The sequence below is a fragment of the Haliotis cracherodii genome, unplaced genomic scaffold, assembly GCF_022045235.1.
Source record: "Haliotis cracherodii isolate W230 unplaced genomic scaffold, xgHalCrac1.p SCAF_21, whole genome shotgun sequence".
Taxonomy (NCBI): Eukaryota; Metazoa; Mollusca; class Gastropoda; order Lepetellida; family Haliotidae; genus Haliotis; species Haliotis cracherodii.
The window spans coordinates 4,518,127-4,540,822 of NW_027266277.1; the positions used below are offsets into that span (position 1 = coordinate 4,518,127).

The following is a 22,696-nucleotide window of genomic DNA, read 5'->3' on the forward strand; positions in this document are numbered from 1 at the left end:
CTCAAGGTGATCCCAGGGTTGTGTCTGGAACTCCACCAGGTGTTGCATCTCAAGGTGATCTCACCTGTTAACATCTGTTTACGACTGGGCACTGACCAGATGTCGATTAACGAGCAGCTTCGAAGATTAACGCTCCACAAATGGCTGGCTGCATTAGCGTGCGGAGCAGCTCCTTGATATACATACAATCTGATACATAGATAATCTGACCATGTTGGACAATACCTACCATGATGTGGTCTGCGGAGTACCGGTGAAAATTCACCAGATGGGTCCTCATTGCTTCTGATTATTTAAAAAAAGTTGAACAGTACTGGATCCTGCAATATGGTATTTGAATACTCTTCTCGACAACTATGAGCTCATGCCGTCAGTTGCAAATGAAATTTTCGGAATTGAATACACAATAATATCCGCATATCTGAAAATACATAATGGTTATCGCCCAATGGGTTCCTTTGTATATATAACATTGTTTTACTTCAAAACATCTCTTATTTATTGTGACCAGGATGATGTAGATCGCGAGGGGGATCACCAATTCAGAGAGGAAAAAGGCAGTTGATTATTGCTACACATTGGTAAACTGGGTCCAAGAACGAAACGAGGTGATGGTGGTTGAGGAGGATTGATCTGGAACGAGGGCGACCGACGGAGGGGATCAGCATTCACACTGCTTAGTTTTGTTGGTACAAGATACGAATACAAGATACAGGATACGATGCAGCAAGGCCGCGGCGATACATCTGCACTGGCGTCATTTCAAGTATACTCCGATATGGATGTGCACTCGATCCCGTGGTTCATTCGATGGAGTGTTCAATATTTTATAGTGTTACGGTTGTGTGAAACAATATGTTGTTTTTGATATTCTACCTCATATCAATAATTCTACAAGAGTCCTGAATCAGCATCAAATGTGACTGCATTTACATTGCAGATTTGGTTTCTCGAAGTTTAGTGAACATGTAAATCGATTTCCACATCTCCAAAATCATTCTTCATCCGCTTTTACCTCCCCCATAACAAACTTCAAGATAACGGGAACAATATAACTAATACTCTCAAATATTTATTTTTTACACTTCAGAAATGCATGTCTCCATATATTTCTTCTGTATAGTTGTATGGTCCATGTTATTGTAAAGGATGTTGGCCTCGTGACAGATGCATGTTGTGGAATCATTAGTTGTCAGGAAGCGTGTCGAGTACAGTTAGGGCAGGTTCTTCCGCATTAGAACCCTGGGCACAAGGGAGGTACTGATTTGGTTAGTCAAGTGCATGGTTTCTAGTTGAGATCATAACGGAATACGTGTGAAGCATAACTAATTTATTGATATGGCCACGGTTTATTTGCACAGAACTAGCTGTTGCACAAAGGGTATAAAATTTATATCCGAGTAAAAATGAATCATTAAGTTATTTTGAAACATATATCATATATATATTATTGCTTTTAGAGAGACATTGACAGAACTATCTGTGATTCCATCCCTAAAAAAATAAGGATTTGTAATTTCAAGAACACCATTTGCAAACCTATATATACAAACAACTATTTCATACAAAAGCGTTTTATTGTTCAGGTCACGTATTGATAACCTTGGCTGACTTCTCACGTTTATTGAAAGATCGGTATTGATGTTCGGAAGGACTGGTTGAAATAGATAACATCGTCCATGCATAGTGTATAGGTGACAGGTCACTTCCGGTCACGTCACCTGACATGTGATCTGGGTATTGAGTTCATGTTAAACGTAGGGTTAGTGACGTCATAAAGCACAACTTCCTGGTCGTCCTCGTGGCGTACAGCGCTGTTCCTTACTCCATATATACAATAGAACATCAGACCTACAAAAAAGACAAATATTACTGAAAGCAGTTCCAGCTCGACAAAAGCTAATTCAACAAGTATTACCGAAATCATTTCCAACCCCAAGTTTACTGAAAGGTTCAGCATATTCAGACCCATTAGTAATCTCAATACATGGATTTCTACAGAGTGCATCGTGCTATTCTCACGATCAGAACGTTATTTTGGTTATAATATATTGACCATACAGATTATCCCATGAGCTGGGATTTACCCAGGATTAAGCTGCCCGCCCATTATTGCCTCAACTGTTGAAATGTCAATATAACTTAATCTATAGTATGTTGGGCGCTTGTTAGTGTGTTTGTTCATGTATTTAGTAGTGTTGAATTAGCGATCAGGCTGACAATTAAATATGGAAACAAGGAGGAACATTTTCTGTGAGCTGGATAGGCTCTCGTAGACCCGAGACCCGAGACCCGAGACCCGAGTGAAGTGACAATCCGCTCCATTCCCTCAAACAGTGAATGATGACAATGCTCGGATCAAGTCATTCAAAACCAAGTTTGTTTGTTTGTAACTTATATTTTATGGTGTGTATCAAACTTCGAATTAAGAATACACAAAGTCGACATACTATCTCAGTCAGTAATTGCTACGACTAGACCAAGTTCGACAAGATCGACATGTCCTTGAATGGAGACAATGCTCGGGTCAAGTCATTCAAAACAAATTTGTTTCATCTGTAACTTTTTCTTTCTGGTATGTATCGAAATTCGCAGCTTATGAATACACTAAGTACCCTTACACTCTCAGTCACTAATTCTACAACTAGAGTGAGTGAGTGTGTTGGTTTTAACGCCGCTTTTAACAGTATTCCAGTTATATCGCGGCGTGTCAGCTTTATGTGGAAGGAAAGCCCGAAGTGATGAAGGTCCCAGACGTTTACCACTTCGGTGAAACCAACGAGCACGGGTATGGTGCTGACGAACCTAGAAACATAATCTGGGTTAACCGGGATTCGAACCCACAATCATGGGTTTCTGGCGTGCCCATGGGCGCAACTCTGCACAGCGAATCGCGGCGCCTCATGATCAGACGACTGGGCCACCCGTGGCCCCTACTACAACTAGACCAAGATCAGCAAGTATGATCAAATCATGGACCATATTTATACTCTAATTACAATGTTTGAAACAAATGCATACATAAATAAGCATTAATATCGTGCTCTTATTAAATTAGTATACAGGATTTAGAATACTGGACCCACTGAATTAAAAAAGCTCGACTTGCTGACGATTACATCACGTTACTACATATTCATGATTCGCTAATAAAAGATACGCGAAAGCGTAGTTGATCATAATGGAATATGTGGGTATAATGGTTGTTGAAATCAAATAGGGGGCACGGGTGGCCCAGGTGTCGCAATTCGCTGTGAGTAACTTATGATTATGTGTTCAAATCGCAGTTGCCCCCGATTATATTTCTAGGTTTGTCAGCACCATTCCCGTGCTCGTGGGTTTGACCAAAATGGTAAACGTCTGAGACCTGCATCACTTCGGGCTTTCCTCCCACATTAAGCTGACACGCCGTGCTATTACTGGAATACTGTTCAAAGCGGCGTTAAACCCAACTCACTCACTGAAATCAAACAATACAATGTTAGTTGTTGAATAGCTCACCTAGAAGCATCCACAAAGCGAACCTCGTCCACGCAAGTGACGATAGAGCTGATAGTAGAATCATACTGATTAGCATTGACAGCAGGGGGACAAAAGGAACATAGGGCGTCTGGAAATATAGCTTTGTCTTATTCTGTGGCTGCTTGGCAATAAACAGACTTGAGGTCACCATGAACACTGCAGAGATGCACGCTAGGGTTATTGCCCACCAGGATCTGGCAGTCGACTCAAGAGCAACGGCAATAACAGACACACACATGAAGACACTCGAGATCAGATAAGTCAGGATGGAGTGCCTTGTTGACCGCCAGGTGGACTCGTCTGGGTCTAAACAAGTATAACTTGGTAGGCGGATGAGGCTACTCAGACTCGAGAGGGAGAGACTGGATCTGTTAGTTTCTGGTTTGAGATAACTCCTCTCGGTGGAATCGAATTTGTAACCAGTTTGGGAATAGGGCGCACTATGTGCACATTTGCACTGACCGTTTAGCTGGCAAGAATCCGGTTTGTCAGACGAGTTTGAGAACCTGTTTTCGGTAGTGTAATGCAGTGTCAGATCTCCGTTCATCATCACCTCTAACCTGGGTGTGCTAGGGTGGTTGCAAGTCTCGCAAAGTCGCGCTTGTTTTGTGTAGTCAACAGAATCCTCGGGATCCGTATATTCCCGATACACCCCGACAACATCAGGGTGGTAACGAAGGCATAATACGTTTAAAGCACTGAGGAAATATCCAGTTAAAGAAGCTATTGACAACATTTCGATTGCTGGATCAAAAGCTACGATAAGGGCAATTCCTGCAGAAAATAATCCTAAAATAAGAATCCCAAAAATTGGCGTTTGTGTCGAGGAATTGACACGTGAAAGACCACGTGGCAACAGTCCATCCTCACACATGGCGTGAAGTATCCTAGACAGCGGGTAGAGGGATCCCAAAATGGCAGCTGATAGACCAAATACAGCTCCAACGCCAATCACATACTTAGCAGCGAAAATATGCCTTCCTTCATAGGCCTTGGCTAAAGCAGCTTTGTCCGACAGGTCTACCCATGGGAAGGCCAATGTGAGCGATGTCGTGGCACCGAAGTAGACGACGAAAGTGATCATAATGCTGGCGACGATAGCAGTAGGTATGGTGCGACAGGCGTTCTTCGTCTCCTCACCTGAGGTCGCCACATTGTCCACTCCGGTGAAGGCATAGATTAGGACTGCCGCTCCAGACGTCATCTGTAAATAAAAATTTAAATGCATTAAGGACCCGTCTGGATGCATTTGAAGTCCCGGGTGTCTTGATTTTGACATCATGTTTGATGGTTTTTAGTCAACAAGCTCATATCATGGACTTTTGTCTGTTTTCGTGAGTTTCTTTTGGACACCAAAATGGTCCGCCAAGAGTAATCTTCCCTACTGAATTTTCAATAAATGCAAATGGGCTTTAGCTTCACGCGTCATTCGCCGTGTTCCGAACATGCTGCCAAAGGACCCGAAACACTAGGATCTTCAGCACGATGTCGACAAATACCAGAACCAAATGCTCATGAAGTCAGACTCGTGCATACCCTGAACAAGTATGTTAGAATTTCAATGAAAGTATTTAGTCCAAATATCATTATTAGAAGTTATCCCGAGATGAATTTAATTTTCCACGGCATACTCAGATAATATATACATTATGTTACATGCCCTGCATGCGCGCCTGTGTTTCTAAAAAAAATTATTTAATTCGTGTCAAGGGTTTATGATACTTTTTCACGTATATAATACCCTTACGAACTGTGGGTAAATCCAGTTCATTTCGATATTGTAGAATGTTTGTATGTGTTTGAATATTGTCGATACTGATCCAGAATAACATTGAATGTCTCGTCTACGTGTAACGTCATGTTGATGTCGTAAAACGCAATACGATTCAACAATGCACGAGGACCAACCAAACGGCAGATGAAACATAACTCTTCTAACATTTCTATACATGTTACGAAATCAATACATGGAAGAAAATGGTGGGAATAATTGGAATAACATTTCATAGTGTTTCATGTCAAAATCCCTCATCCAGTAGATGAAGCCCCCTACTGAACCTTGCGATGATTGTAACATGACATCATGCTGGGATAACATAGAATCTATGACCTAACATAGAATGAAGTCTCGTCACAGTATGGCTGAACTATTGAACGACGTAAACGGGATTAGAATTGGTGTGAAACAGCAAACCCTAATGTCACTCTTTAAATATGGAATAGTCGTATCATCAACAGAACCACAACACCATCTGGAACTCAGATGTCGACGTCTACCGTTTATTGTAGTGCAAACACCTGTGCCGGTAGACATCCAAATGAGAAGAAATATGCAGTGATCCCCCAACTCACCCCTCTGACTCCGTGTGGGAAAAACCCTGGCGACTTGGTCCAGTTGTGGGTCTCCACGTGGAAGAACCCCACGCAGATGAAGGAGAGCACAAACAGGCCGGCGAGACATATCAGGATGAAGTTGATGACCGAATATACCTGGAAACACCAATGCCAACCAAACGTCAACCGCGATACCCTTAGCGTATCCAACAGTGCCAAATGACAGCAATACCTGGCACAATTGTAAAATATAATGTTAAAACAAAAAGACATTCGACATTATTAGAACGCAACATCTATTAATGTATCGTGGACGAGTAAGTCTGGCAAGATGTATTTACCTGGGTTATTATACTTTCAAAGTCTTCAACAAGTAAGGATTTATTGACACAACAATGGTATGTCCTCTATTTATATCTACTTATAATTTCTATAAAGTCTGAACGAAGAGGGAATGAGTTTTGTTTGTTCGTGCAATGTCGAGATGAGTAACACATCTTAAGGTTTTCACTTGTCAGGTATCAATATCACGCTATTTGAATATAAATGGCATGTCAGAAGTTAGTTGAGATGTTTTTCTTCCCGTGCCCTTATGGGAAAATTGTTCTTGCCAAATCAGCCATTTGTAATCAAGTTAGGTAATTCGGTAGTTCATATGACCTTTCCCTGGTGATAAAATCACTATTCCTCTAAGGAAGAGTATATTTAGAGCAACAAGTCGTTAATTTGTTGTGGCCTAATAACGATTCTCCTGCGTGGGTAATTAGTGTCGTCTCCGGACTATATCGCGAGTTAACTTGATTCTTTCCTTCCGAAATACTGATCAATTATGATGTCTTCTTCCGTAATGACTGTTTTCCGCCTTCGCCCTTCCTATAAGCCAGTGATTATAGTGCCGCGGCAACGTGACATTCATACAAGAGTATTCTTAGAATATTAACTCGTAGTTCTTAAAGAATAGGATGCCTCAACACTTACGATAAGGCTGGGGCTATTATCAGTTACCAAGTTTTATTATAAAGCATCTTTTGTTTCCATGAATCTTAAACGAGAAGGATTAAAATAAAGACAGCCATGCGATCAAGTGTTGACAATGTGAGACTTTATCATATCCCGTCCTTCACATTTTGGAAGTATTTAGTATAAAATTAACCAAACTATTCCTGACATGTTTCAATCTGGTGCTAAAGAAATCTTCTGAAGTCCCCAGTGCACTGGCATTTTCCCATCAATGTCATTAAGTGACCATCTGAATGCAATCAGTGTTATGAAATGCTCATTTTTGCACGGTGTTGAAACGACAGACGTTACACAAAGGTTGCAGCAATTTCCGTCGAATTCCTTTCCAATAAAGATGACCCCGAACTAACTCGCCATTTCCAGTTTTATCTTGGATGGGTAATAATGAGCGGCATATTGATTATATGACAAAGCACCAGATATAATGGGTAGTGCGAGCGTTTGGTGAGGAACAAAATAACACTAAACCTTGTATAGAGAAAACATTAGGAGAGCGGGTAAAGGGCATGGTGTGTGTGTGCCCTGTTGATGCAATATTGGCATTACTTGAGATCAAATTCAAGATCCATTCACACAGGGAATATTTATTAATAATGGTACAAGTTGTTTCGAATTTCAGACAAACGATATGTTAATTTACCGATATTGTTTCTATAAAAAAATCATATCACTATTTTGATGTATCGATCAAAGAGACTAATTTGGATTGTAAGATCGATGCAAATAACAGCTGTCATATGAAGTATCATTTCCTTTTCATAATGTTGCTAGCGTGGGATGTTAATGCTGTCAACAGAAATGTAGATTTTTAACTTTCGGGCGACATGGATATTCTGTAAATAATTGTCAGTTAGATGTTCGAATGTGTTAATTCCAACACATAAACAGATACACTACAGCTCATTTTGTTATAATGACAGTGAGATAGTAAACATGTAACATTCAGGGATTTATCTAAACCCAGAGGCCAAAATTCGGCCCCAATACGTCTGCAATTGTCATAACAAAATGGAATTAAAAGTCTCTCAATTTATGTTAATAACTGATGGCATTTTATGGCTTTGATTAACCTGTATTTCATAGATAACAGGACAAATAAATAGGAAGAGGTTGTAATGATTAATATGGTTTTGCTTTGAATGCAATCTCAAATACAATGTTAAAATGGGCCTGCCTCTGAATTAAAATTAATATAAAACAAATCTTAATTTTGAACAAAATAACTCTTTGTGTACAATTGTCCTGCAAGGGGCACTTAGTTTATAATACAGGATCATCTATGAAAGTAAGCGTAAATATCTACATAAAAGTTTAACGTCACTTACTCTTACACTTGGTACAAGGAACAGGGTGGCTAGCAGTGCTATAGAAGACGCTAGAACATCTGGGTAAGTGTCCAATATCCACCAGTCACTCCAGTCAACTGTATCGGACATATATCTGGAAAAGACAACACTGAATGCGTGAGTAAAATTGTTCTGACGTCGCTTTCAGTAATATTTTAGCAATAATTAATCCATATCATGAAGGGGACACCAGAAAGGGTCTTCACAAATGAAGGAGACACCAGAAGACTCTTCTTGTGGGGAATCGAACTCGGGCCTTAGGTCATGGCGACCGGAGATTTTACCACAATACCATACCCCCACCCCTGACACTAAATGAAATACGTTCCCAAGTAGGTACGTATGCATGATAAGACTTGTCTGTTGACGTGGACTGGATGCTACCAGAACTATATCCGTGGGAATCCGTACCAGAAACGATCCTCTGATTCACGTAAGAGGTGACTAAAATTGGCAATGGACGGGATGGTCTGATATTCTAAACACGTGTTACCTTTTGGGAAATTTACATTAATCCGATTTCCTTGACAAACGTGTTTTCAGTGTCAATTATATGCTCGGGGAGAAAATTTCATGTGTGGAAAAGAGTAAATTTGTCTCGGGGGAGAACCAAAAGAAACTGTGTACCACTTATGATCGTAACCATATATTGTATGTGTTGACAAAATGACTTTATATTCATAATTGAATAACAGATATATCCTCGTGGGAAATAGGTATGCATATTTTTACAGTTCTCCAATACAAGAGACAAATTCAATAAAACATACATTGACTTCCTGGTTTGAAAGGACTGAGGACAATGTTTATATAAGCTATGACTTACATTGTATTCACTTTGGGGGGTGGGGTTAAATACAGTCCGAAATAAAACTGAACTAACCCATGGTGGCATGAAGTACTAGTATCTGATTGCTTGTTGTGTTCGTTAACGCCAATATAACGAGCCTTGAAGCATATGCGTGGACTCCCACCCTTCAATTTCAATAAAGCGATCAAGGTTGTCTTCATCTGTAGAGGCAATTTGTTGACTATGCGTGGAAGAAGGCCATGCCTTCATGCAAAGAAGAAACCGGTCCTCGCTGATTCAAAAGCTAAGGTAATAACTAGTGGAAATTGAGTTTAGGTACATGTACATTGACCGAGTTGATGCTTGTGTCGTTTTGGTGTGATGTCCCTCGAGACTCCGATTCGAGAGAATTTAGCTCTTTACAATTGTAAATATATATTTATTGATTAAATAATTCAAGAATGTTTTTTAGTCAGGTTACGTGCCACACACAACACATATGTTTCCTTAAATCTTAAGAATCGGTTATTAACTATACCGATGAATGTTTCAATAACTGGGCAAAGACATATAGCTTTGAGACCACTAGTTACATCCATACCATTACATAACGGATGTGCAATGAACAAACGGAGACCTGACGTGATATCCGATAATATCATGTCCTGATTAGTACTTAAAAGAAGATACCCCCAACAGACGGAAGTAACAAAGTAGATGGCTTGGTGTTCAGTAGTTTCAGTGAATGGTGTGTAAAGGAAACTTAGCACATGTGTCTACTCTCTGAAACTTTAGGTTACAGATTATTCCAGTACGGAAGTCAAAATGATTAAAAAGTTTCAAAAGTTTGAAATCTTCTCCCGACGAAGAAGAATAAGAAAAGATTCATAACTACTTTGGCGTGAGAGTCATCATCAGAAATCAGCGACACAGCCGGCATAACCTTTGAAATGATTTTAACCTTTAAAATGTCCACTTTCCATCGCAAAACCTGGCTGAGGGCATCCGGCGAGGACCTTGGTCCATTAGAGTGTAATGGCCAGTGATTTGAGCGTCTCCCTCGAGACCCCTTGACCAGGCAGTAATAACTAGATGGACAAAGGTGCCTCTCTTATCCCCTCCTTGTCACCATCTGAAGCACTTGCCAGATTTAGAAGCTCGGGATAAAACGTTGGCCATCTATCTAAGATCGCAGGTCGGCTTCAGGGCATTCTAGTTTGCCGACTACAACTTTTCCGCTTCATCAGAGAAGATGGAAAACTTCCTTCCGATCTTTATGCACGTTCGTTGATTACTTTGCTTGTACGCTGAGATCTCAACAGAATGCGAGCAGCAAAAGTATCACAAGAGAAAAAAATAAAATTAATGTAAACTAAACACCATACATATTTGACTTCAAATAGAGATGAAGTGTTCACTGTTGCTTTGTAATTTTTACTTGGTTCTTGTAATTTGCTGTTTGTACTGATATATGATTTGTGTACTGTCACTGTGTTTGTTGTTATCTTCTAAACAGTGGCCATTGAAATATTCTTTTAGGAATCTACATTGCATTTTCATTCTTGAAACAATCCAGCTTCCTTTGGTTCTTATAGTACCGACGCTCCACGGTTATCCAGACGTACAGGGGACATGGGTGGCCCAGTCGTGTAAGGCTCAACAATTTGTCCCTTGGGCACGCCAGAAACCTATGATTGTGGGTTCGAACCCCGGTTCGACCCGATTTCTGTTTCTGGGTTTGTCAGCTTCATGCCCGTGCTCGTGAGTTTCAGCGATGTGGGCATCCCGTCCCGCTTTCCTCCCTCATGGATCTGATTCGCCGTGATATAACTGGAATACTGTTCAAAGCGGCGTTAAAGTCAACACACTCACTTATTCCAGACGAATATATGTCATGTGTTTATTTATACGTTTGTTTGTCAGATTGATCTTACATAACACCAGTATGTCTTCGCGTCGTGTATGAGAGCCTGGGGTATCCATTTACCCATCTTATAATTGACATCAACATTAAAATCGTGTACATATACATGTGGTTTAAGCGACGCAAGGACTTGTACATTGAAATAACGAAACACCTCTATTTCAGAATCTAGCGAAGGGTGCGTTTCGAAATTCCTTTTAAACCGTGTTTTAAACCAGAAACTGTATGTCAGCCAGATTCGGCAGGCAAGAATAGGAATCGCATAAACTCAGCTCTCATTTGCGAATTTTGTACAGTGATGTTAATGAAGGCATTCCTTTATTTAGCAGTGGATTATTATGAAACAGTCCCTTATTTGATTCATGGAGCAATCTATAGCAAGTATTGAACCGAGCGCCTGGCAAATTCGCGATGTTTTTTGCGTAATGCCTGTGAGAAGTGACATCAGGTTGGGATCGAATAGCAGAGACAATTTGGGCAGACGTGTGTTCAATCAGCATCGCTCTGCCTCACCTGTACCTCTTACAGTGTAAAACTACATACCCCATAAGAGCTTCCAACATTCATATGTTAGCTATTCTTAGATTAATCAATCGGTAAATGCTGCAACCACGACATTATTCCCATCAAGAATGGAATTCTGACATCAACAGAGGAGGTTAGTGCTGTGTCTGAGAAGTCTCGGATAGGGGATGCAAACATTGAGGTAGTTCATATAGTTCTATTATCGAGGTAATGATAAGGTTAATAATCATATGTCCTTAACGTCAATAAAATGATGATGATGACGACGATGGCGACGGCGGCGACGATGATGAAAATGATGATGATGATGATGATGATGCATTATTATCTTTAAAATATGGCGTTTTTTAGAGGCTAGGGAATTATAAGTATTTAAATCCTCCTCCTTTAAAGCATTATGATTTACGATATCAATTACAAACACAGTATTTTGTACATAAATGTTATGGACCATTTTGGGCTGATATCCTCCCAGGGTCAACATTGATCTAAACAAATCCCATACAGATAATGTACATAGTAAACAATGTAATCTAAAACTTTAATACGGCACGAGGTGAAACTGACGAAAAAGAGGCCTCGGAGTGAGTTCAGATATTACTTTCATAATCGAATTGATTAAAAGGAGTTCCCCTGGGTATTGCACGTATCAAGAAGTCCTTGCGTCAGCAATATTTCCCTTACCGGTTCAAATATATGCTGTTGCGCGGCAGTTGAATAACGATTACTGCCTTTACTCCTTGTGTGCCGTGTACACAGAAAGCGCGAATCTATTCCGCTATAAACAAATTCATTAAAAAATAAACTCAATAAGCGGAAAAGATTAGCTCTAAATTCATTTTAGCAATACCGAATTCTGCAGTAATTGTTCAAATTTGGTTGTAACACAATTGGTTTAAATAAATGAAATGAAAGTCGATTCTAATTAGTGGAAGCGGTAGAATCAACACGACATCTGAAATCGATGGCGAGCCACCGTGGTCCTTTAGTTGCTCTCTGAACTGGGCAAGAGGGTCTCGTGGCAGATGAACGCCTTGCTTAGCCCAATGGAGTCTTGGAATTGGAAGAGTGTTACATGCCATCAACGTCGCATTAAACTGGCGTTACTCAGATTGTAAATACATCACAAGAAAAAAAGATTGTTACTTGAGCGAGTTACAACAGTGTTTTTAGTGTATTAGAAATTGCATTGATAGTCAACGTAGAAGCTATCTGTGATGCGCTGAGAAACATTAGCTTTATGCTGCGGTCGATGCATCGTGCTTAAATCGGTAACATTACGAATTAAAAAACCTTTCCAATTCCACTAAACAGAACGGTATAAGTAACCCTACAGTCTTAATCACTTCATGCTTTTATCCACGGTGATAATGTCAGCATTTGATGTAGCGTTTTGATAGAACAAGTGTGATTTATTTGTATTTCATCGAGATACATCGTGACGTGACACTGGTGCGCTGTGTTCCTATGGTTACATGTAGACGCGATACTGGTGGACTGTGTTCCTATGGTTACATCTAGACGTGATGCTGCTGCACTGTGTTCCTATGGCTATACATCTAGACGTGGCACTGGTGCACTGTATTCCTATGGTTAGACCAAGACGTGACACTGGTGTACTGTGTTCCTAAGGTTACATGTAGACGTTATACTAGTGGATTGTGTTCCTATGGTTACATCTAGACGTGATACTGGTTCATTGTGTTCCTATGGTTACATCTAGACGTGATGCTGCTGCGCTGTGTTCATATGGTTACATCAAGACGTGACACTGGCGCATTGTTCCTATGGTTACATCAAGACGTGACACTGGTGCACCATGTTCCTATGGTTACATCAAGACGTGACACTGGTGCACCATGTTCCTATGGATACATGTAGACGTGAAACTGGTGCACTGATACTATGGTTACATCTAGACATGACACTGGCGCATTGTTCCTATGGTTACATCTACACGTGACACTGGTGCACCATGTTCCTATGGTTACATCTAGACATGACACTGGCTCATTGTTCCTATGGTTACATCTAGACGTGACACTGGTGCACCATGTTCCTATGGTTACATCTAGACATGACACTGGCTCATTGTTCCTATGGTTACATCTAGACATGACACTGGCGCATTGTTCCTATGGTTACATCTAGACGTGACACTGGTGCACCATGTTCCTATGGATACATGTAGACGTGAAGCTGGTGCACTGATACTATGGTTACATGTAGACGTGGCACTGGTCAGCTGTGTTCCTATGGTTACATGTAGACGTGGCACTGGTCAGCTGTGTTCCTATGGTTACATGTTGACGTGACACTGGTCAGCTGTGTTCCTATGGTTACATGTAGACGTGGCACTGGTCAGCTGTGTTCCTATGGTTACATGTAGACTTGGAACTGGTCAGCTGTGTTGCTATGGTTACATCTAGACGTGATACTGGTGCACTGTTACTATGGTTACATCTAGATGTGATACCGGTGCACTGTTCCTATGGTCACATGTATACGTGACACTGCTGCATTGTTCCTATGGTTACATGTAGACGTGACACTGGTGGACTGTGTTCCTATAGTTACATCTAGACGTGACACTTGTGCACTGTGTTCCTATTGTTACATCTAGACGTGACACTGGTGCATCGTTCCTATGGTTACATGTAGACGTGACACGGGTGGACTGTGTTAGAATAGATGTGTTTGCGTATTATGTGACCCACGAGCTTATAACATATTGTAAAACATGTGATGTGGTGTTTACAACTTTTGAGATACAATATCAATATGTTAAATAGCGTCAAATGACTCTTGCTCGGACCATTTCCACACGTGATTCATCAGTATCAAAAATGATGTTCTATGCAATTCTCTATTTGATTGTTATAGAATGTTCCCGTGTTAATTTAATTTCAGGTGAACAATTGACTTGCCTTTGCATGTGTTTGTGACGGATGCCACCGGTGGAGCAAGGTCTGCTCCACTTTTCGCGAACGCCTGGTATCGTCGATATTGGATAGTGATTCATAAACACATGCTCATGATATAGTATGAATCGTACAATCACTCTGAGCCTTCTTATGTATATTCAAAGGGTTTAGTCACTTATATTTACACTTTGACGTCTTTACATAATTACACAACATATTCCACAAAGCAAATATTTGAATTAAATTTGTGGTAGAAATAACTTCTGATAAAGAAGAAAAGATCTCATATTGATGAAGGGACAGTGTCAACAGGAGAAATCTAAATTAGGACAACAGATGTAATATCAGAGCTTTGAAGATTTAACACGGATCTCCTTAAGTCCGCACACCTGTGGTCTTCAGAATAAGTTACCACTGTAATCCGTCATCCTGCCACCCCTGGTGTATATTGATGACAAGTAATACGCTACTTTACGTGTGCCTGTTGTCTTGACAACAAGTCCTCGCCTAAACCTTCGGGTCCTGGCCTGAATGACAGCGGCCCACTAGTGTAAGCGTTCTTTTACACACCAACACGTTATGACAGGATGGAATGTGATTAGTCAAGATAACGGAGTTTGAAATGTAACATGTTTGTGAAACAGCAATTAAACGAACTCAATTCATCTCTCAATGAATGAATGAATGAATGAATGAACTGAAATATTTTCCTCGTAGTTAAGAATTAAAGTTTAAAGATAACGCATGTTTTGATATACTAGGAAACGTTAATATATAGAATTTATTGAAAATAAATGTCGGATTACTCCTACAATCTGACGACACTCCTGAAACTAAATAATTTGTACTGTCGCGGAACTACACATTCATCTCCTTTGGATCAGAGACATAAAAGATCCAGTAAGCGCAAAATAACAAAGTATGTACCAGAAACGTGACTGACCATCCTACCGTTACAGCGAAATCATCCACGTGTCAGGTACACTGGCAACGTACACCATTTACTGAGGAAATACTGGCGTACCTTGCATTATCTGTCAGTAAAAGTGTATCTTATTCAGTTTACTTTCTCGAAAGTAGTCTATTAGCGGATATAATTTGGAACCTTACATTGTCTATAATCACGTCAAGATACATTAATTGTAATTAGGACGACGGGGTTAAATCAGACATTAAGAGTGCGTACATTGATTAACAAACGGCATGAGATGCGACTTTTCCTATCAGCATAGTCAAAGCTACAGTTAATCAACATTAACTACTGGTCTCTCCAAGAAGTCACCTACAGTCACATTGCACAATTCATTATTATGGAAAGAAGTGTGCTTGTCCGATCGAGGAATGACGAGCTGATTTAATAACAACGTGTACATGTATCGTGTTAAGAAACAGTTAACATAAATCATGTAACGCACCTGTTTACGGTGTCGTTGAGCATGTAGTCGACGTATCCACTCCAGGCTTTTGCCGCCACTGCTGCCCCCAGGACGTGTTCCAGGAGAAGGTTCCATCCCGTGATGAAGGCACACAGTTCGCCGAATGTGGAGTAGCTGTAGACATAGGACGACCCTGCCCGAGGGAACCGTGCAGCAAGCTCAGCGTGGCAGACACCTGCAAGGACACGTGGAAGCTTATACAGCACTAAAGGATGACTGATTTTGGATTATTGGAACTGAATAACGTTGTTTATTTGTTTGTTCTTTAACGGGGAATCAGTTACTAACACAAGTTTAGTCGATGTGTGTCTTGTCATGTTGCTGTCAATTTGAATGATTTAGCCATATTCCAGCAATATCACAACTGGGTACACCAGACATTGGCTTTATATATTGTACCTTTGTGGTGAAATCGAACCAGGGGCTTCCACATCAAGGCTAACCCTTGGCCCAATATACAAGAGACATAGAGACAGTCAATCAGCTGTGGTTTTGCACTTTGTATCTGTATTCAAATGATGCAGCCAGAAGCAACAATTGAAACACTGCTTGGCGAGATGCAGTCCCTAGTTAGACTACGATAAAGCTGGATTTCCGTAACAACTGATGAAGACATCTGTGTGTTTATTGTTTGTCAGTGTGGGCAATGAGGTGTCGTGTTAGCTGTAGAGTATCGATTTAAAGTGCTTTAGCGTACACATATCAATTAGTCCCAAACTAATTAAACATGTTAGCGACCTGTGAAGATCCCGAGTAGAATATTTCTTCGACAACCCATGTTTGTCGTAAAAGGCAGCTAACGGGATCGGGTGGTCAGGCACGCTGACTTGATTGATGCATGTCATTGTGTACCAATTGCGTGGATCGATGTTCATCATGTCAATCACTGGATTGTCTGATCTATACTCGATTATTAACAGACCCCCTTCACACAGCTGGCATATTGTTGAGTGCGGCGTTAAACAACAAGCAAAATATCATATAACAAAATTATAGGCCCATGGGATAAGATATTCTTCCTTGGACACCATACACTACAAATTGAAGAAATGGCGAGAGGAAAGACTCTTAGTCAGACTTAATGATTTGATTGTAAGTATTTACGACATTCTGAACAAACGTTCTATTGAATATGGCATATGTATCTGCGTACTTAATTTGTAAACAATAGATTCTGGTTTCAAATTTCCCGGTTACACTAGAAGATTGGTCTATCTATATGATCAATGTTATTTTTAATTACGTCCCGAGACGTTACCAGAAGCTAGGTATAAAAACCGATAGTTTGTAATCAATTCGTGGCAACAAAACACTTGACTGTCAGTATGACATGGTTCATCAGAAGTGACGGTATACGGCAAAACACAGCTCACGGAAGTAGAACTTAGATGTAAGGTAAATGTCAAGCATCGGCCATTAGCGTTTGATCAAATACTGAAGAGGAGAAGCTCTACATTGAGTACGTAATATCAATATAATCTATTTGTGTTTATTGAATGTCAACCTTGAGCAGATATGTAGTCACTAAATAGTGTGTTTGGTGCTATACTAGCCAAAATACGGTACGTAACAGTGTGGAAACAGAAACGGTTAAGGTTTTCCCGAATTTGCTTGTCATCTTCGATCTAAATAAATAATTGTATTCTTGGGACAAGTCTTATTAACGGTGGTAGGGTGTGTGTGTTGGGGGGTCTCGGTTATTTAAAAACAAATGTACTCAATAACAGTCCCTGATCTCCCTCTCGCCCCACCCCCCCCCCCTCCCCCCTCCCCCTTCTGCCATGTATTGTTGTAATATGTAAATGCATATATTCTTGGAAATTTGAAACTTGTTGTTGATTAAACGAGAAAGATTTTTGACACTGCATCCCACATGGATAGGATTTTGAATACACAAAATGTGACTGATGTATTTTGGTATTCCAGTCTATCTGCGATCTTAATTTGTAAAAGAACTATGGTTATATTCGAATTGTTTTCTTTCCTGAAAAGGTAATATAATTAAGTTTAGATGCCCGTCCTGGTGCTCAGATCTGGAAGTCATCATAGAAATCCATACTGGCCGCAAAATGCATACACACAAAGGAACTGTAGTCTCAAAGGTCGAACAGTGTCATATCCTATGTGTATCTTGGAAAATGGTATATATGACAGAATGTATTCGTAGCTGGCTTTAAAGTTTAGGTGATGCAGTGACAACTAAAGTCAGGCCTGAGAGGCCGAGAGGCTCTACACCCATGAACTCTCTTGTGCAGCCAGGCATTAGCACCACTTGTTTACGGTGTCACGCTTATAGAGTTGCTAACCTCAATGCGAGGCGACCCAATCACCACGATTTAGTAACATCGATGGTCGATAATGTAAGCTCCCGAAAAACTCGGAACATTTTATAGCATGTACGTTTGTCAACATTACCATATTAGTCAGGATTGAACATTAGTGTATGCATATTAAGGGCACACTGGTTATGTAATGTGTAAACATTCAATTTACGTCAGAGGATAAGAACATTTCCTGTTAACTGTTGGCAATGTACCTCCGAGGCATCAGACACAAAGTACATCATTGCCCAAAGTACATGTCTGGAGCCTCATCGATCTCTCATATGATAAACAATAGATCAAGAAATTTTCCTTTGAGATCGGAACCAATCTAGAAACTTGCGTCCTTGTAAAAGAACCTCAAAGGACCGATTTACCGCTTGGGTCAGGGATGGCTTTTACAGCCAATTGTAAATAGTAGTGGGAGAAATTACTTACAGAAGAAATTTTATCGGGGGTCAAAAACTGACATCACACACTCCCGTGACATTTTGCGCCTAGTGGTTTGGTCAATAAACGCGTTTTTCGCCGATTTCATTTTTTGGCTGCTTATTTGATCTGCGGTACAATTACCCCACTAGATCACTTCTGACAAGGGGAAATGACTATTGATCTTCAAGAGATAGCATTAGGGTGGCCCCTACGAGGGCTTGTATGGTGTGAACAAACCTCAAACAAACAACGCACATCACATAAAAAGAGAAAGGCTGTTTCCGTTTTGATTTCTGACAGTGTTTCAAATCTAAGCACGTTTAGCAATAACTACAGCAAATTAGATCTCCCTTGTCAAATTTCTTTGTCCTCAGTGTCGTTGTAATCAACGTCCCCTATGTATGAGACGAGTGCTGCTGTTCACTCACACGTTCTTAGGTCGCAATTGCTATCACAGGGTTCAAGCTTATCGATCCCACTATGAAGATTAAAGAACTTTATAAGTTTAAGTTCGAAGGGTGTACTATATCTGTCGAGTGGTCTTGTTGAGTGTATTGAAGCCTGTTCTGTCTTCTCCGCCGACGAATGGTGATGTGCGTGTACAGGGAACACCAGCATGAAAGAGACTTCTTCCTGAGCAGTTTCTTGCACAGAATTGTGTCACAAGGACCTCCGCGTGTATTGTAAGAAAACCCTCTCGTGGCACAGCTATAACTTTAACAGGAAAAAGCCTAAGTTATAATTATGTTGCGTCTGCTTGACAATATCAAAAGGTTGGGACACCAGCATCTGCTACCTCACAGCGGACAGGGGAGCTGATAGAAGCTTCGGTTGGTGTTCCATCTCACCTTCTGAGCAGGGTATCACGAGTATCGACGAGGCTATTATGTTTGAGTGAATAATTGATCCCAAATTTGCTTTGATGACTTTACATTACAGTTCAAGGCAAACGTACCCCAATCGCGACCGAGCAAATAGTCGCGTCATGATCACGGTGGCGTTTACTCGTTGACTACATGTACGTCGCGACTGATGTTTGAATTCGGTTGATCAAAGGTCACATGCCCCAATTAAAGTCACCAAGTTTATGAAATGGTGGGAAAATATACGCAGATTAACTGTATAAGTGGCATTTTACAGTAAGAATGTCAAATAACACAGGTAATGACGCACACAGGCACAAGCCAAATTCTGCTTACTGTACATCTGGCTACATCACATTATCTGTACGCTACTTGTTATCTATTACCTCTAGTTGTCAATGTTAATCTGCTGTTCATCACAACGTGTCATGTATCTATACCTCTCATCTCTTGGTTGTTGTCATTCCAGCTTGATAACAGTGTATTAATCTACATCTAAACGTCTCTATATGCAATAAACTGTGGTCCATAAAGTTGTACGTTTTCTTAGGCAAATGGAACAAACATTATACGGGCTACGTGAGATGTTTCCTTTGTGTTTCGGTAAGATACAGACTCGTACATATTTATGCCTTCATTCGTTTTACGCCTAATGGAAATATTTTTCGTAAGTAGAAAATTAGAGACAATACATCTAGTCTCCCCTCAACTGCCATTCCAGCCGTTAGATAATTAATAATACAAAAAATCTAGAGCGGTCCTGAGTAAACGCCACCTTGTCATGTCGACATTGAAGGTATAGGGATCTATCCTACAGTAGTAAAGGGGCAGACTTCGATAAAGACTTTCTGCATTATGACTTAAACATGTCGTTCTTGAATCTATTAATTGTCTTTGACATATCTAATTCAGACCACTAGACATGGTAGGTTGCGACCATAATCCACGCCAGAAGCATAGAATTCCGTGTGCAGAAAGAAGATACCCTTGCATTGTCTGGCATCGCTGATTAATGCCGGAAACTATCTGACTTCGTTCTTCTTTCATATGAAGTGAAATCGAAAATATTAGTTTTTATTACAAGTTCGATACACATAACTTGAGTCTTGTATCAATCCAATTAGACACTTCAAAGAAACACATCTCAGTCTATCCTTTAGACGGTGATAATCCTACTCCAAGGGCTACTGTTGAAACTCAATTGAGCATTGCGTGGACATGATCATAGGTTTGCCATATGGTTAGTGGAAACAATACTTTCGATTTGTCAGGCAAACAAATCTAAACCTGGACCGCCCGGGATGTAATCGATGTCGACCGCCAACAGATCAATTACAGCTTAAAGCGAGAGTGGTCAACATCGATTGAGAATCCTGGCGGATCTTCCCGGTTGTTTGGCAGAGCAATTTTCATGTCCGGCCGGCGGCGGAGGGATACAATCCAGGATTTACAACATATGTTTGGGATCTCAGTTTGTTGTAATCACACTTAAGTATTCATGCAGGTTTTCTGACTTGTGTGTTGAAGGATATCATCATACTGGGGAGCAGAGGCTACGTCTAGGCTGCTGCAAACTGAGTACTCCACTATAAACACAATCCAGTTGAACGTTATGTAATAATATGGATACGGAGTTTCACGTTTTCTTCTTTGTCTGAGAGAGAGAGAGAGAGAGAGAGAGAGAGAGAGAGAGAGAGAGAGAGAGAGAGAGAGAGAGACGGACGGAGGGGGATAGATAGATGGGGGGGGAGGGGGAAGGAGGAAGGGAGGGGAGAGAGAGCGAGCGAGAGTGAGAGTGAGAGAGAGAGAGAAGCGGATGGAGGGGGAGAGAGATAGTGGGGGAGGGGGAAGGGATGGGGAGTTAGGAAAGGAGGGGAGAGATAGAGAAAGCGAGAGAGAGAGAGAGAGAGAGAGAGAGAGAGAGAGAGAGAGAGAGAGAGAGAGATAACGCCACTTTAAACATTAACATTATATCAGTTATATTATATATTATGGCGTGTAAGCAAGATGAGGAAGATGTCTCAGATATTAACCACGAAGACCAGTTTGGTGCTGACAAACCGAGAAACATGATCTTGCGAATTGCGGAGCCTTAGGCATCATGCTTACCAATAAATAATTCAGCACCTGGATTAACAGAAGTCATTATCGGCGTGAACCGGTTCCCCACGACTGTCTTAAATAACGACGTGTACGTCGGTTGTTTTCATGTGAAAACAAAATCGGTTGAAAGCCTCCCACCATCGTCCGTATTAGGTCTGTTCCCATCTGTACAGGAGACAAGAAATAACAAAAAAAAGAACTGTCTTTGCGCTTATTTCGAACCGAGAACTGCACAGGAAGCGTAAACAATCGATCTTAGACGATGCGACTCTCTGAGGAAGAAAAAAAAAGAGATTTCGAATCACAAGGAAGCTGTTAAATACACAAAAAGCGGCTTACAACACTCGCGAGGAAAAGAGCAACACTCGTCTACATGTAACTGTCGTCTCACGCCAACTCTCACCGTCTACCGTCGACTGATTACCTCGCGCAATACGCCCTGGCTCCTCTAGCGGCCTGAGTCAAATACAACCTCGACGAAAACGAGAAAAGTCGAGATTTAATCAATACAAAAGTGCGGCTCAACAACGTTAGATATGCCGAGCAAAATGTCAAGGGGCAGACATATTAGCTTCTTATTCTTCACGAAAACGTAACCAATTTCAAACCACCATATCGACCTTGACACCGTATCATAGGTAACAGGATGTGAAAACACTTTGAAGGGTTAGGTCAATATGTACATGATTTATTAGTAATAGCTTCAACACTCACAACCAAATGGACAAGGTGAATATGAAATGTCTTTTCCGGGATGAGAGGACTTTTTAAACAAGTAGAAATAACGCATGTATTGCTTCAAGATATAAACATCGGCCTTGGGAGGTAAACGTACTAACATGAACAAACACTCATGTATTATAGTATATGAACAGTGTGCTTACACTAAATTTGTATATATCTACGTATGTAACATGACAGTGGGTGCCGAAGATATGTCTCACTTTGTTACAGTTTGAAAAGAGAATTATAAGCACACATTGCAATGAAAGTGGAGGTAGTCTGGGTACAAGCGACACAACCATGTCCATGATCATAAGAGTTCGTGAGATGGGCCACTTTGAATAGTGTTTCAGTTATATCACGGCGTGTGGGAGCAAAATCCGAGGTGAAGCAGGTCACAGACGTTTAGCACCTTACTGAAACCCACGAGCAC

At 40.7% G+C, this 22,696-nt stretch overlaps 1 protein-coding gene across 2 annotated transcripts in view; it reads right to left on the minus strand.

Moving 5' to 3' along the window:
• Positions 1–1,182: 1,182 nt before the first annotated feature.
• LOC139470770 (high affinity cationic amino acid transporter 1-like) overlaps positions 1,183–22,696 on the minus strand; it is a 47,079-nt gene continuing 25,565 nt past the window's right edge. For both annotated transcript variants that reach the window (XM_071253058.1, XM_071253057.1), the window contains 5 exons: positions 15,801–15,996; positions 8,202–8,316; positions 5,875–6,012; positions 3,502–4,726; positions 1,183–1,851 (listed from right to left, as the gene is read on the minus strand). In XM_071253058.1, coding sequence (XP_071109159.1) covers positions 1,718–1,851; positions 3,502–4,726; positions 5,875–6,012; positions 8,202–8,316; positions 15,801–15,996 — 1,808 coding nt within the window. In that variant the 3' untranslated portion in view covers positions 1,183–1,717. The remainder of the gene's footprint in view (positions 1,852–3,501; positions 4,727–5,874; positions 6,013–8,201; positions 8,317–15,800; positions 15,997–22,696) is intronic.